Source organism: Pipra filicauda, unplaced genomic scaffold (genome assembly GCF_003945595.2).
Source record: "Pipra filicauda isolate LSUMZ 115617 unplaced genomic scaffold, ASM394559v2 scaffold205_size1947385_pilon, whole genome shotgun sequence".
In the NCBI taxonomy this organism is placed as follows: domain Eukaryota; kingdom Metazoa; phylum Chordata; class Aves; order Passeriformes; family Pipridae; genus Pipra; species Pipra filicauda.
Genome location: NW_024104316.1, coordinates 1,579,641 through 1,595,691, shown reverse-complemented (window position 1 = coordinate 1,595,691; position 16,051 = coordinate 1,579,641). Strand labels below are relative to the sequence as shown.

Sequence of the window (16,051 nt, the reverse complement as noted above, 5' to 3'; positions counted from 1 at the left end):
CTCTTCCAGCCTCACTCCCTGCTGTTACCAGTTCAAAATAACAAACAAAGGGCGACACACCCATCAACTGTTCTGGACCACAGAAGGGTTCAGCATCGTTCAGCAGCGTCGTGGCCTTGGTACCACCAAGGACAAAAGCACTTCCCAGGTCCCCAGACCTGCCAGCCCCGTGTTCAAGCTGCAGCCGCCGCAGATGGAGCTGGTGCCGGGCCAGACCAAGGACGTGGTGCTGGAAGGCTTCTCCAGCACCCCCCAGGTGAGGTCCCACCAAGGGCTGAGCCTTTCCCATCAGATCCCCTCCGCTGGGGCTTCTCCTGCAGCCCCTTGACATTTGCCTGGGAGAAGGAGCAAGTGCCTTCAAGAAACCGTTTTAAGGACACAAGTTTCCATGGCAGCACCAGTTGCTTTCCTTGCTGACCACCATCAGTTGCTAAGGCTTTTTTGTGTTTCCATAGCTACCAAAACCCAGTGCTGATCCCAAAACACAGGCTGAAGGAAATATTGGTCCTTCAGGGCAAACAGGAGGTTACCAGTGTCATGTGCTGAGGCAGAAAGAAAGGGCAGAGAAAAAAAGTTACACTTGGACTGAGAGCCCAGGCAGAAAGCAAATGAAACAAGTGCCAAGTGCTTTATCTGGGAAAAGCAGGGAGTAAAACAAAAGCCCTGTGAAGGGAGGGAGTGTCTGGGAGCAGCATCGCTTGTCCTCTGCAGACAAACGTGGGCAGAGGGCTGGTCTAACCCTGAGTCCTGGAGGAGGAAAACCAACACTCTGTCAGCTCTAATGATCATTGACAGTTTGACTTTTGTCAGTATTTCCATAACTGCTCCCCAGTCTCTCAGCCAGCCCTGGTGTCCCAAGGGCAGCCAGGTCTTGCAGCACCCTTGGAAAGCAGCTCAGAGGGGGAGATTTTAGCAGGGCCTTGGGGTGTTCTCCTCCCTGGACCTTTCTTTCCAGGGGAAGTACAGCTCTGCAGAGAAGCTGCCAGCTAACCCTGGTGTGCACTCCCTGGCTCCAGGACCCCTGGGCACAATATTTAAGTGAATGTGGAAGAAATCTGCATGAAGCTCCTAGTGATTAGCCCTTCTGTCACCTGTTTCCTTAATATAGTTTTGTTGTTTTTTTTTTAAATCAGTTCCTACTTTCCCGCTTTCTGTAAGCACTGTGCTCAGCAGCGGCACGAATCAAAGCCAAAATCATTTGGGGCCAGGATTATTACAGTTGTAGGCAGCACATGACTCATGAGCGCCTTTTGTGGCTATCGGGGTGCAGTGTTACAGACGTTTGAGTGCAGAATAAATAAATAGGCTGCAGCACAGAAAAGAAAGGGGCTTTTGAGGAGAGCAGTGACTGTGGTAGGAAATGGGCCCGTGGATGGTGAACCAGCAGCCACTGGTGACAGTGACTCTCACATGCAGAAGGTGAAGGAGCGGCTGCTGTGTCACGCCATGGTGGGGAGGGAGAAGAGAAAGAAGCAGATAATGCAAGTGGATGTCAGCTGCGAGTTCGTTTTTCCCCTCGTGCAAATATCTTCCAGAGAAATCGTGTTCCATGTGGAGAAGGTAAGCCTCTGGATTGCATCCTTTCATGGCATTTAATGGCATGGCTGTTAAATCAGCTGGAAGGGTTAGAAACTATTAGAAAGAGTAAATAGAGATATATGCACTTCTGGGGTTGAAAAATGTGAAATGCATCGGAAGGGGAAGGAGGTCCGTGGCCACTTGCGGTTGTTTTTCCTTGTCTCCTGTTTCTCTAGCGGCCCAGTGATGTCCTGACTCTCCTATACAAGCCTCTGTCTTTAAAAAACAACTGCTGCCTGCCACTCAGCATTGTGCTGGACTTGAAGAAGCCATTCCTAATCTGTGATGTGGACCAGCAGCCCCTCCCTGAAGATGCTCAGGTGAACAGCCAGGGACCTTCCTGCTGGTGGGGTTTGAAGAGGGAGGGGTGTGGTGGTGCCCTTCTGTTGGGAGGTCCTCGAGTTGAGAAGTTCTTTCTGTCGAGTCAGCAGTGGACTGGCCTGAACTGAATCAGCAGAGCTGCTGAAGGAAGCAAAATCTCACCTGAATTGGGAAGACCCATCCTGGCTCTAAGACACAGGGAGCAGACAACTAGGTCTGGGCAAGCCATCCAGTCTCCTGGAAAGCATCCCAGCTCTCCAGCAGCCATCCCCTTGTATTGCTGCCAAGCACAGAAACATGAGCCTGAGAGAATCTTGTCCAAGACTGTGATGCTCACAGTCAGACCTTCACCATAAAGAAATGAAGGGTGAACTGGGAAGGCCATGCTGGGGTCTCACTTCAAACCTTTAATATTTCATGCTGTCAGACCTTGGGACTTCATCACACAGGTGATTAATACTCTTCATCTCCTTGCAGCCCATAAAATTGGACAAAGGGGAGGAAATTCATCTCCACATCCAATTTAACCCAGCTTATAAAAAGGATTTGTATAGCTGGGTAGCAGAGAAGACACTGAACATGGAGTTCATGGAGCATCCCCATGAGGAGCAGATCACCATTCGGGGAGAAGTCTACTTCCCAAACCTCCATATCCAGCCCAAGGCCCTGGACTTTGGCTACCTCATAAATGGCACTGAACAAGTGGATTGTGTGGCAATGACCAATTGCAGCCCAATCCCTGTCCACTACCACTGGTCCTTCCAGACAGACAGCCAGGTGAACACCATAAGGTAGGTGCTCCTTTGCTTGGAGCTCTTCTTCCTGGGGTCCTGTTTGTGCTTTGCAAGGACCGAGGCTGTTTGCCTGGGATCTGACAAAGTGCTTTTGAGATTTCCTTGTGGAAATAACAAAAACCAGCCGTGGTCAGGCTGGATGCTCAGGGAGTAGGTGTTCTCCACCAGCTGGACACTGGGCTGGAGACAATGTCCTCCAGCCAAACTGGGACTGTAAGACACTCCCAACCCTTTTTGCATAGCAGTAACCTGGACTCCTGCTTTACCTCTGGAGCTACAAAGCCATGCTTAGGCACTTGGACAAGCAGATCTGTAATGTGACCTCTTTTCCTTCCCTGCCAACCCAATTTGTTGTCCTTTCCTACAAAGAACCTACACAGGTGCTGCCACCAGAGTGCAGTGCTGCTGTCCCAGTCTCTTCCTGCTGCTTTGCTGTAGCTCCCATACGGGTTTCCCCTGGGAAGGAAAGCTGGTGGGGAAAGCTGCTTTCTCAGACCTCTGTGGCCTGAGGCAAAGACCACCTGGGTGAAGGGAGTTTTCAGCTGTTAAACCACACCTCCCCTTCACAGACCAACTCTTTGGTGTTTGACAGTGATCAGCAGGTTCTGCTGGGGCTCTGGGGGTGGCTGTAGCTGTCGGTGGGAGCACTTGTCTGAACATCCCTGGGAAGCAGGGCCATACAAGGCTGGGCTGTGCTTTCCAAGCCCAAGTGCAATCCTGCAGTAGTGCTGGGGCACATCTGTAAACACATTTCTGGCAGTTCCTCCTGCTCTGACCTGTGCAGAGTGCAGAAGTCTGGTCTGGGCAGTTTTTATTAGAGAAGCAAACGGTTCTTCCATAACGCCCCAGGAAACTGAGCCCAGTTAACCACTGGGCATTGAAGTGCTGCAGTTGCAAAGAATAGAGCTCACACAGACACAGTTTTGTTTAGGGAACTGGGACCTGACTCAGAGGAGACAACCTCTTGGGAGTTGACATTTTATTTTCCAGGTTCAACCCTTCACCACCTAAATTCAAACCTAAACCACCAAAGAAGGAGAGAGACTCTTTGAAGTACTCACTGTTGTCAAGGAGGCAGTTCAGTGCTGAAAGTGTGGAGGAGCCAACTAAAGGCCTTGAAGCAGTGCAGGATCCTGCCCCACAGCCAGCAGGTTCAGAGGACTCTTTGGGAGCAGAGCAGGATCCTGCCCAACAGTCAGCAGGTTCAGAGGACTCTTTGGGAGCAGAGCAGGATCCTGCCCAACAGCCAGCAGGTTCAGAGGACTCTTTGGGAGCAAAGCAGGATCCTGCCCAACAGTCAGCAAGTTCAGAGGATGTTCTGGGAGCAGTGCAGGATCCTGCCCAAAAGCCAGCAGGTTCAGAGGAATCCCTGGTAGCAAAGGTAGATTATCTTGTGCACCTACTGCTTGCGTTGCTCCCAAACTTGCCCCTGTAAAGCTGTGCTCATGCCAACCTCCCTTTTTGCTGTCCTGCTGTCATGTGCCCTGAGAGTGGGCTGAGCAGCAGGGTCAGTGGCTGGAAGTGGGGCATCTGGGGAGGGACAAACAGGATAGTTTTGCCCGGAGAAACCCACTCAGATCCTACAGATCTATCCTGAGTTTGGGATTTTTTTTTTTTTTTTGGCTTATTTTCTTTATAATGTAAAATGAGGTTTTTATTTGCATCGTGATGAGAAGGCTTTTGGTTTCCTTCCTGTACCAAGCTGTGCTGAGTCCTGATCTCCATTTCCCTCTTTCCAGCCCTGCTAGAGCTACCATTTTCACATCCCTGCCTTCACCCAAGAGCCAGTATTGCAGTGATGGCTCCAGAACTGTCTTTTTTAAGGCAAAACTTCTCTTCCTCCTAGCATGGAAAATGGCCTTTGGTCTGCTGACCTGCCTGGTGAATCTTGGTGCTTTGGAGTGGGAACTGGCCCCATGGCTGCTCATGGGGCAGTAAAAAAGGGTGTAAGGAAGCAAGGGAGTTTCTGAAAGCACCAGTGCTGGCCTTAAGTTCAAGGAGATGAGTTGTACCTGCTCACATCCCAGTATTGGTCATTTCAACTCTGCATGTTTTTTCTGAATCAGGAGAAACGATACCCACTAGACACAAAGAATAGTGTGGCTGAATGTTCTCAGACAGAAGCACGAAATCATCTTTATTTCCTGGTTGTTGCCCACGTATGCACAATTAAACCAGGGAAATTCAAGCAGCTGTCCTAGAATCCTGGAATGGTTTGGCTTGGAAGGGCCCTTGGTTTTGCTGGGAAGGGACCTTCAAAGATCCTATAGTTCCAGCCCCCTCTGCCTGAGTGCTGGGGGGATCCAGTTCCCTCGTGCACACTTGCATGTAGGACGTGCAGACAGAGCCTGTGTCTCATCTGTGGGTGGGCTTGGACCAGCACTCCACTGACAGCACGGACATACCCACACTGGATCTGTGCCCAGGTCCCATCTCAGCTGCTCCTGGGGTGGTGGGGTGGTGGAGCCTGCAGCAGAGTGATCTTGCTCAGACAGTGCTCACTGCAGCCCGTGGTGCTTTTTTTCCAGGTGCTACCATGCACTGCTGTGGAGCCTCTGAGCCTGGAGACCATGAAGGGATTGAGGCAATTCACGGGGGTGGAGAACCTTGCCTTGAGAATGGAAGAGGTAAGTGGGAATCTGTCTCATTTCCATCTTTCCAGTGTGGAAAGCAGTTCTGTAGCCCCCACTCCCACTGGCATTGCCCACAGAGGGGCCTCAATCCTTCCAAGCCCATCACAAAATGCTGCTGGAGCAAGTAGTCGCTGGAGAGGCCACCTGGGACGTGTCGTAGGGCTGCCCAAGGATGCTCCCTGTGCAGCACCTGGGGAGGGCATTGCTCCCCTTGTACCTCATAGGGTGGTTGACTCGAAATTTTTGCAGGAGCTTTTGCTGTAGCACCTTGAGGGAGCAGCATGTAAACCAGAGAGAGAGGGAAAAGCCTCAGGAGTCAGATGAGCCGAGCTGGAGTCCTCCCCCCAGCTCCAAGGGCTTTCACCTCCAACTCTGCTGTATTTCTGGAGGTAGTAAAATTGTTTTCAAAGGCAAGTTCTGCAGTGGAGAGAATATCTTGCTGCCAGGAGACATCCTAATTTACTTTAATGTCGTGTATTAATTAATGCATTGATCAGCGAGTATGGAAGAAGATTTCCCCTGTGGTCCCTCCACTGGTCAGTGGCACAGATGCAGGATGAGATTAGGATGATTCTGGCTGTCTTTGAGAAAAAGGCCCCTCCATTTACCTCTGTACCTCACTCCAATCCACGGCTCCTCTTCTGCACCCATTTCCATGCTCATCATCTTGATCCCTCCTCCCCTCCTGCAGGTTTTTGATGTCCAGCCGGTGTCCGGTGTGCTGCAGCCGGGCGAGAGCCAGCACGTGCTCTTCACCTTCTTTGGCCACCCCAACATCGTCGCCCGTGTCACGGCGCTGTGCCACGTGGAGGGAGGCCCCACCTACGAGGTGGAGCTGAGTGGGGGGACTTCGGACCTCAGCTACCACCTGGACACCTCCGACATCGACTTTGGGCTGCAGGTACCACCCCCTTCTCCTGGCAGAGCTGCTGCCTTGGAACCATCACCAGTGGGTTGCTGCCCACCTCAGCCCAGGGCTCCCTCCCCTTCCCAGCTCCTTTGTTGGCTCTGGGCCCTGGAAAGGACAGCCTTTGAGGGATACATCCAGCATCCAAGCTGGTTGTTAATGGCCACCCCCACCTCACACGCACACACCCACCACCAATGCTGGGAATTCCTCCTCTTTGAGGGACCTAACACTGCCTCCTGAGGCAGGCAGGATCCCAGTGGGGATGTCCAGAGGGACATATCCCTGAGACATCTCTCTGCTGATCCGCTTCTAAAGCCTGAGCTCCAAGGGGATGCTCTCCTCTAATGCTCTTGCTCAATCTACAAAATAATCCAGGGAGGAAGTTGGGCTTCCAGTCACTGTAGCTGGAGAGAACGTCCCAGAATAATCCTCACTTTACTTCTTTTCAGTTAAAAGCCCACAGATATTTCCAGCTGCTGGCCCTGTCTGTGTTGCCTCTGTGCGTCTCCCTTTTTTCCTGTCAATGTATTTGCTTGCCAATACTTGCATGCAGGTGCCTTTTCCTCTGGAATGCCTCAATGCCACCTCCATTGTTTCACCAGGCTGTTTGGTGACCCCTCAGAGTAAAGAGGGCCCTGGTTCATTTATTACTGGCCCTTACATGGTTATTACCACATCTCTGCGCGCTGCCAGAACTCCCTGCTCCTGTGCAGGGCTAAGAGGTGTCCTGTGCCTGACCCAGGTTGACCTGGGATGGTCAAGCACCTGTATCTCCTCCCCAGTCCCTGCTCTTGTGTTGTGGCTATTTGCTTCCAACCCCATGAAAGAGGAAGGAGATTCCCAGCAGCACACTGGTATCTGTAACTTCCCACTCCTCTGTCCTCTCTCCAGCTGTTTAATGAAGTCATCCAAGCAGAAGTCACCCTGCAGAACACCGGGGTGTTTGGATTCACCTACAAGGTGCTAGACCCCAGCACTGCCAGGGCAGACAGCCCTCTGCCTGGTGAGCCCGTGGTTGTGCCCAGCACGGTGAGTAGCACAAGTGATCGGCCCCTGCCCTGTGTCAGGTGGCCCAGGAGAGGGTTAAAGGGAAAAAAAAAGGGGTAAAAAACCAACCAGACCCAGCCTTGAGAGGCAGGGCTGAAAGCAATTGCTGCTGGGGTTAGAGAAGGTCAAGCAAGTGCTCTCCTAATAGACTCCCCCGTGGCCTTGGCCAGGGGGTGCCAGCAGTGGGAGACACAAGCACATCAGTCACTCCTTGGACCTGGACTGCTGAGCTCTCTGGCTGTGCTGGCACTGGAGCTGGGTGGTGCCAGCTCTTCTGAGGGTCACCTCACCCAGGCTATGTGATCAGACAGGACTTACTCCTTGTCCCTGCTTCCTCCCTGCCAGCACTAAGCAGCGATTTACATATTCCTTGCTTTGGCTTGAAGCTCCTTTGCCAGAAGTTCTCACAGCCCCCGTGCTGGTCCCTCACTCCCTCCAGCTTTGCTGCTCAGCTCTTTGGGGCAGTGAGGGGGCCAGGGAGGAGAGGGGCTGGAAGGAGAGGAGTTTGCAGCATCCCACCATCCCAGCTTCTCTGTCATGCCTGGATGCCTTTGAGCTTAAGCAGCGTTCCTGCTGACTTTGGCCCCCTTTGGAATAAGAAGTGAAAGCCAAATCGCTTTCTCACTGTTTCCTGCCTGTCTCCTCCAAGGGATGACACGCTGATGCCCCCTTCCTGCCAGCATCCGAAGACACAGCTCAGTGTGGCCCTGTGCAGGCAGCTGCTGTAGCAGCACCCCGGGTGCTGGCAGCTTGGCAGGGCTCCCTCGGGCTGCAGCCGTGTTGGGTGCTGGAGTGAGAGCTCAGGGGACCGAGTGGCAGGATCTGTCCCACTCAGCTGCTTCTCCCAGCAGCGGGAATGGGACTGGGGAGCCGTCCAGCCCAGCGTGCAGGGGTGAGCCAAGGAAAGCTGCAGCTGTGTCCTGTCACCCAGAGACAGGTTTGCCCTCAACCTGGCTGGTGTGAGCCCAGCCTGGGGCTTGGACAGTGCTTTTGGAAGCCCAGAGAGGAGGTGCCTTCCCGGCATCACCCTCTTCCCTAGATCTCATCCTAGTCTCTCCCCCTGTGCTTCCAGAGATATATGTTTGCAGGTCACTGTGAGTCTGGTTACGCTCATGCACCCTCTGTGTAACCACAAAGGCATGAGGTGTTTTTGTTGGGATCATTAATAAGGGGTCAGGCCCTTTGACACCAGCCTGGAACCACTGATGTGCTGTGGCAGGAGCTGCTGGCCCTGCTGAGTGCAGGCAACTTCACTCCTCTTCCACAGTGCCTGGCAAAAGAGCTTTTACCTGTTGAGCCTGGCTCTTGCTGGCAGAGGGCAAACCCTGTTAGCAGCAGAGCTGTGCTCACCCTGAACACAGGGCAGGCTCTGCTGGGGGTGCAGCCTTACGAGCCCTCCGAAGGACACACTGCACCCTTGCCTTGGAGGCTCGAGCTTTTGGGCACAAGGAAGTTAGAAGGTGATGTGGTGTGAGGTTTTCTTCCAGATGCCACTCTGTCTTCTCAGCCTGTCTGTTGCCTGAAGCATCCCCCATCAAACCCTCTCTGATGCATTCCTTCCCTCTCTCCTCCCATCCCCTGCAGGATTACATTGCACCTGGCAAGAAGCAAGTGCTGAAAGTCTATTACCTGCCAGGAGTAGTAGGAATCTTCTGCAGCACTCTCCAGATCCAAGTGGGTCACCTGGAACCAGCAGAAATCTCCCTGAAAGGAGAGGGAACCTTTCTTAGGATCTCTTTGGACCTGCCCTGGATTGTCAAAGGTGAGCACTACCTGTCTGCTCCTAGGAAGGCCTCCTGGTTTTTTTCCCCTTTTTTTTCCCCCTGTAGGGAAGCACACACCCATCTCCACCAAGCCTGGAGGTTGCAAGGCTGCCAGACCAACACTCGCCCCTCTGGTTGCTTCCTGAGTCTTGAGCAGAGTAGCCCATGTGGGCTTTGTCCCAGTAACCATCCTGCAGATCTTGCCAGCACATCTGTCAGAGGCCTGGAAAGATGATGGCTAGACAGAAAACCTTGGGGAAACTGTAAGAGAGCCTGGCAGGGCTTTTGGCAGGTTGAATTTGCATGATATTTCAGGGGATGAGATGCTCCTCTGTGAGGAGGATGATGGCTGAGAGTGAACATGAGGATTTAGAGAGGAGCAGCAGCATCCACTTTCCATAGATGGCTCGAGGGGTTTGTTTCTGGGAGAGGCCAGTGTTGGGGAAGTGGGACTTCCCAGCTTAAATGCACCCACACTTCTATTTGTGTGGGCAATGCACCCACACTTCTATTTGTGGATAATTTTTTTCCTTCAGGGCATGCAAAATTTGAGAAGATACTGAAAGAGATAAAAGAAAATCTGCAAGAAGAGAGGCAGAGCGATGAAGCAGGTGTTCTGTCAGAGCCTGCATCTGTGGAGCCATCCATGGATGACCCTGGCATCGAGGAGCAGCAGCACCCACTTGCCCCAGGTGACTTGAGGGGTTTGTTTCTGGGAGAGGCCAGTGTTGGGGAAGTGGGACTTCCCACCCTAAATGGGTTTGGCAATGCACCCACGCTTCTATTTGTGGGTAATTTTTTTCCTTCAGGAAATGAGGAGATACTGAAAGAGACAATAGAAAAAGAGGAAGAAGAGACTCAGATCGATGAAGCAGTTGCTATCGAGGAGGCGTCCGAGGAATCGTCCGAGGAATCATCTGAGGAGTCATCTGAGGAGTCATCCACAGAGTCATCCACAGAGTCATCCACGGAATTGTCCACAGAGCCACCCGAGGAGCCACCCGAGGAGCCACCCGAGGAGCCATCCGAGGAGCCATCTGAGGAGCCACCTGAGGAGCCACCTGAGGAGCCACCTGAGGAGACATCCAAGGTGCCATCTCAGAAGCCATCCAAGGAACCACCTGAGGAGACATCCAAGGAGCCACCTGAGGAGACATCCAAGGTGCCATCTCAGAAGCCATCCAAGGTGCCATCCGTGGCTGCCTGTGACACTGACTCTGACACTGACGACGGCATCGTGGTAAGAACAGCTGCTGTCCCGATTGGCACATGCCACCCTCCCCATGTGACCTGAGCCCCTTGCACCCCACAGCAGCTTCCTGGTGCCCTGCTGGCACCTGGGACCTCCCTGCCCACATCTGGCCGTGACTATTTGTCAGCTCAGCATTGGCCCAGGGGCTGCCCACCTTTGATCATGGTCCCTCCTGGAGCTGCACCAGCTTCCTGGCTACTCCAGGGAGAGATCCTGAAGGCCATGCTCAAGGGATGGAGTTGATGGTGCTTTGAAGAAAATGCAGGTCATTGCTGGGGAGTTTGTTGCTCCCAATCCAAGCCCTGCCAGATTTACAGACCTTAGCAGCCTGACACAGCCTGACTGTGCCCTGGGGCTGTGCTGGCAGTGCTCATCTCCAAGAGGCTTGGTTGTGGTTCCCTTTCCAAGAGAGCTTTTATCCAAGCTGCTTTGGCACTGGTTGGGGGCAGGCAAATATCTGGAGCTCTGGAAGGTTCCTGGCTTGTCTGTCTGTCTGGCCAGATCAGTTTTTCTAGCAGTGGCTGTGCAGGCAGAGATGCTGGAGTTACTTCCCTGGAGATAAGGTCCTGGCTCAGAGAGCAGGAGGTGTCACAGACACTGAGCAGCCAGACAGGACGACCCCATGCCCCCTCTCAACAAGAGCAGGGTGGGATCCTCTTTCAGATAAAAGCCTGGGACTTGGGACAAACCCTTGCCAACCAGCCACTGCCTTCTCTTTCCTCAGTGGGACACTTGGGTGCAGAGAGAGATGGAGCAGATGCTCATAAAGCAGCGTGTCCTGAAGCAGCAGAGAATTGTAACCTCCCGTCCCCCGGAGCTCAGGGGCTTTGACAAGAACATTCGTCAGAAGCTTGTCCAGTGAGTAGGGACTCCAGTCCCCTATCTCCAGGTGTCCCAAGGGTAACACCCAGCAGTTCTCCCTGCTCCTGAGAGCTCCTTGTGCCTGCAGAGCTGGGAACAGCTGGGGACTTCAGAAAGGGTCCAGCCCCAGTAGGTGTGACAGGCTCCTGTGAGCAGCTGAGTGTCCTCCCTCCCCCAGCGCTGCGCTGAGCTTTGGAGCAGCTCAGCTCCCCACAGGTTCTGTTCTTAGGGCTGAGCACAGACCATCAAGCCCTTCCAGGCTGCACAGACACTGTCCCTGCTGACAACTCCAAGCTGCCATCTTGATTCCAACTATCAGAGCACACTGAGCAAAAGGAGCAGGGAATCACACAGGTCACCAAACCCTTGAAAACCCTAAATCAGGCCTGGATGCCAGTGAGGTGGCAGGGCTTACCTAGGGAACTTCCCCTTGCTCCTTCATGAGGCATCACAGGCACAGGAGGCTCCAATTCAGGAAGAAGATGCTCTGCAAAACAGATCATTCATGTGCTTTCCTTTGTGGGATTACTCCGGGAAAGGACCCTCCCGTGAATTTTGGCAGTGTTGATTACATTTATCGGTGCTGCTTTGGGGGCGATTCTGGTTGCAGAGCAGTGAAGATTTCCTGTGCAGGCAAATTTTATTCCAAGGCCCTGAAGCAATTTCAGGCTCAAGCTTTACACCAGGCTAAGCAGTTTCATTGAGACCGGTGGATGTCCAGTGGACTTATCTACACTGGCTTTTCATATCAGAGGAGCTGTGACCAGTGTCCATTTTAAACTAATTTTATTTTCAGGTACCACTGGTAACTGATAAAACCTAAGACCTGCACTACCTGTGACTTCCCAAAGTCATTGCCGGGCAGTCAGGCCTTGAGTTTCATGGGCTTGAGTTGAGTTTTTACAGCAGTGAACACAGAATTATCCACTTTGTTTGCATCTTCCATCCACTTGGACATGTATCCAGGCTGTGGTTTAAGGACTGTCTTCACTCCTCCTTCCAGGATTGAGCTGCCCAACTACATCCTGGACATGGGCAGCGTCACTCGCGGTGCCACTGAGACACACACTGTGGACATCACCAACACTGGGCCCTTCCCGGTGTCCTTCCAGATTGAGACACATGTCCTGCAGGACACAGGTAACCAGTGCTGGAGAGACTTCTCGTGGGCTTGAAGGAGCTGTCTCAGACGAATCAGTTTAAGCCACTAGACAAGGGGAGGGGTTTTGAGTGTTTTCCCCTCAGTGCCCCTGCTGGGAGCTTCAAAGCCTGAATTCTCCTGGCCAGCTGTGCCCAGGGACCTGGCCTGCCTGTGGCTGCCCTGTGATGCTTCATTATGGTTTGCTGTGTCTAAGGGATGCTCAGGTGTCTCCTCTAAGTTGTTGACCAGGGAACAGCACAGCACGGGGGGATCTTAATTGGAAATTCTCCTTTGGAGAGCTCTGCGCAACCTTCCCTGAGGCGCCTGATGAAAGAATTGCTGGAGGTGCTCAGCTGATCTGTTTTGGTTTTACCATCCAAGGTGGACCTTGGATGCTGGCCGTGAAAGCCCTTTCTCCTTGAGTGGTGGGTGACAAGTTAAAAAGAGCAGCACCTTCTCCAGAGATGCAGAATGGTCTTTCCCAGAGCTGCCAGCCGGGACACCTCTACGACCTTAGCGTGCGTGTGACACATTTCATGTTGCTTGTTTATCTCAGCTGCTTTATTTTTGTCTGTTCAAGGTTTCAGTCTGGACCTGGATCAGGTGCAGTGCCTGCCCTACTGCAACACTGAGAGGATTGAAGTGCTTTTTGACAGTACCAACTTACCAGTTGGAGAGGTGGATGTGCGCCTGCCCATTAAGGTGCCACAGCTTTTGGGGCAGGCAGTAGTCTGGGCACAGCAGCAAATGTCACCTGGACCCTCAGCTGAATTGTCTGTCCTTCTCCAGGTAACAGGAAGCTACACAGTTTACATCCACCTCTTTGCTACTGTGACTGAGGATAGCATCCAGAAAGAAGGGCCCCCTGACCTGAGCAACCCCTCGCCATTGACGCGCTCTGAGAGACGCAAGAGATGTGGCGGCCAGAGATCTAAGGCTGCCTTTAAAAGGTGATGCTGCAGTTGAGGTCTGTGGGTTTCAGCAGGAGCCAAGGACTCTTGGTGCACCCTTGGCTCTCACTCAAAGGTGCTTGAGAGATTTGGTTGCTGCCCCAGCGATGAGGAATGCTCACTCTTTTTCGGTAGTGATATCCTTGCATCAATCAGTTGCATGATCCCTGTTTTTCCTGTTGGGAAAAGGAGGCACGAGGGTTTGCAGGGGCCTGGCAGTAATGCTGAGCACAAAAAGGGGCTTTGCTCACAGGCTGGTGTCCAACCTCGCCCCAGAGCCTCTTCTTGAGGATGCCAATGAAGGGCTCCCCTAACATCCTGCTGGGTCTGGTAGAAGAGGTGGGAGAATTATTCCCTGATGGGAAGTTGGAGGAGCAGCAGCCGTGCTCCCTTTCAAAGGGAGCCTTTCCTTGTGGCTCCCCACCTTCCATACTTTGAGGTTTCAGATAAACACTGCCATGAACAGATTAAAAAATTTCTGGTCCATTTGATTAAATTGCAGAGTTTGTGGTGTGTTCTCTTTTGTGACTGAGAGAGGTGTTTGTATGTAAGTGTTTAGACCCACACAGTGAACAGAGTATTTGGAGTCAGTGAAGGGCCAAAGCAGCAGCAAACTCTTCTTCCCTTGCTGTGTAAATAGCAAGAAGGGCAACTGAACTGGTGAACCTCCTGAGTTCCAAATGGCCTTATTCAGGGTAGCCCTCATTTCTTTTCCTCATTGGTGCATGATTCTGTGGAGCATTTCTCTCCCGTTCTGGAAAGCAGAGGTTAGCAGGAGAAATTGTTATTTTCCATATACCATACAGGTATAGAAATAGGTTACTGTCCTAGGGTTTGAGGAGTCTGGAGGATATCACACAGTCAAATTTGATTCTCCACATAAGGGCAGGTTACTTATCAGGTGCTGCCCATAAAAGGTAGAGGTGGAAGTCTGTAGCAGACTGGGATATCCCTATTCCAGACAGATATTCCTCCCTCAGCAGAGGGCCGGAACTGAGGCTGTCAGTGCTGCTGTTTCTGTCAGGATTTCTAAGGAAATCCTAGCAAAAAGACAACAGAAATTCTTCCAGTTAGTTGCAAACAAGATGCCACCAGTTTGAGACCAAGCCCTAATCCCAAGGAAAGAATTGTGGGGTTTCTTCTCCAACGTGTTTCACCCCAACTCCTCCCCTCCAAAAACTCCAGTTTGTGTCACCTGCTCCTCTTTAGATCTGGAGTGGTGTCAAAATCCATCTTCAGGCTGGTGGGAGTCAGTCCTGATGGGGAGAAGCTGCCAGGGACAGAAAGGCAAAGAGGATTTTCCAGCCCCCTTTTGCAGTCGAGGTTTGGAACACTTATTTCTGCCTCGAGGGTGTGATTGAAACCCTTGGGTCCACAGAAAAAGTGTCTTGCAGGGGGCTACATTATGCTTTCTGTGAGCATCCTTGGGGAAAACTGCTCGGGAATGAGCAGGAGTATGAAGGGATTTGCAGCCTATTCCCAAGGACAGTGTTACCTGTGGGAATTTGCTCCCTTTCGAGCCACACAGGTGGGTTACAAGATCACCTGGTGCCAGGGATAACCAAAGGGATACAAACCCTTTGGAAACCACCTCCTTGCTCCAGGGACATACAGGCTGAGGGCCAAGCCTGTGGCAGGATTTACATCCATCCACGTGCAGCATCTCCCATGCCCAGAGAACTGGTATAGAATATGCTTTGCCTATTTCTGTACCTGTAAGGTTGGACTGACACGGTTTCTTCTTCAGGATTTTCCAAGCTGAGAGGCCAGCTAAGGATGGAGAAATGAAATCGGCCTCTAAAGAACCCAATTAACCAAGATACGAACAAATTGAGCAATAAGAATCTGGAGGACTGGCACTGGCACACCTCCTTTACCAATAAAGCAAGAAAAACAACATCTTGTATGAGGAAATCTGTGAATGCTGAGCTGTGTACCCAGGCGTGGTGCAAATTTCATGAGATCTTGTGCAGTTTTCCTCTTCTGCCAGAAGAAGCTCTCCAGGAGGGAGAACTGAATTCTGTCCACCTCTGTGAAGCACCTGGAGCTTTCATAGCCAGTCTCAATCACTACTTGAAGTCCCACCATGTCCCTTGCCACTGGAATTGGGTAGCTAATACTCTAAACCCGTACCATGAAGCCAATGCTTATGATGGTCATGGATGACTGTCTGATACCAAATATGTTGCCTTGGTGGTACTTTGGCCCAGATAACACTGGGGAGACTGTGGCAGACTAGTAGAGAGAAGACTCTTGGTTGGGTATGAGAAGTGACAACACTATGTGAATGATTATGATTCAATTTATTGCTAAAACAGTAATCTAAACGGTGTCAATGCAGCGTATAATATAAGCAGAAGAAGAAAACATCAGACCACATCACCTTCTAATCTTGTTGTGCCCAAAAGCTTGAGCCTTCCACCCCGGGGTGCAGTGTGTCCCTCCGAGGGCCCTGTGACCTAAATGAAGGCTCCTGTGCCCTTAGGAGTCCCCCCTGCTGCTGCTTGAGGGAGCACGGGTTTGGGCCTCCAGTGAGACCCAATCCATGCTTTTTAGACCATTTATCTTCAAACATTCAGAAATACTTGTTTAGCATTTATTTGAAGGCCTTTTTCTACCGCCCCACACCTCCTGTGCCAACTTCTTCCACTGCAACTTCTTCCACTTCTTCCACTTACACACCCACACAGGGCCCACAGCCTTCAGGGTGGGCACCCTTCTGGCCCCCTCTTTGGGATCCAACCATATCCCAGAGGGGTATAACCCCGTCCCAGAAGGATGCAGCCCTGTCCCAGAGTGTA

General features: G+C 52.0%; 1 protein-coding gene across 1 annotated transcript; it reads left to right on the top strand.

Moving 5' to 3' along the window:
• The first annotated feature begins 1,268 nt into the window (after positions 1–1,268).
• Positions 1,269–15,155, top strand: LOC120323171 (hydrocephalus-inducing protein homolog). The gene is made up of 14 exons (XM_039380852.1): positions 1,269–1,560; positions 1,755–1,898; positions 2,377–2,690; positions 3,684–4,074; positions 5,222–5,320; positions 6,018–6,227; positions 7,128–7,265; positions 8,868–9,045; positions 9,583–9,738; positions 9,856–10,286; positions 11,023–11,156; positions 12,163–12,299; positions 12,881–13,250; positions 14,998–15,155. Exons 1-14 carry the CDS (start codon positions 1,411–1,413, stop codon positions 15,062–15,064), a joined length of 2,919 nt encoding a protein of 972 aa, XP_039236786.1. The 5' UTR covers positions 1,269–1,410; the 3' UTR covers positions 15,065–15,155.
• Positions 15,156–16,051: the final 896 nt, after the last annotated feature.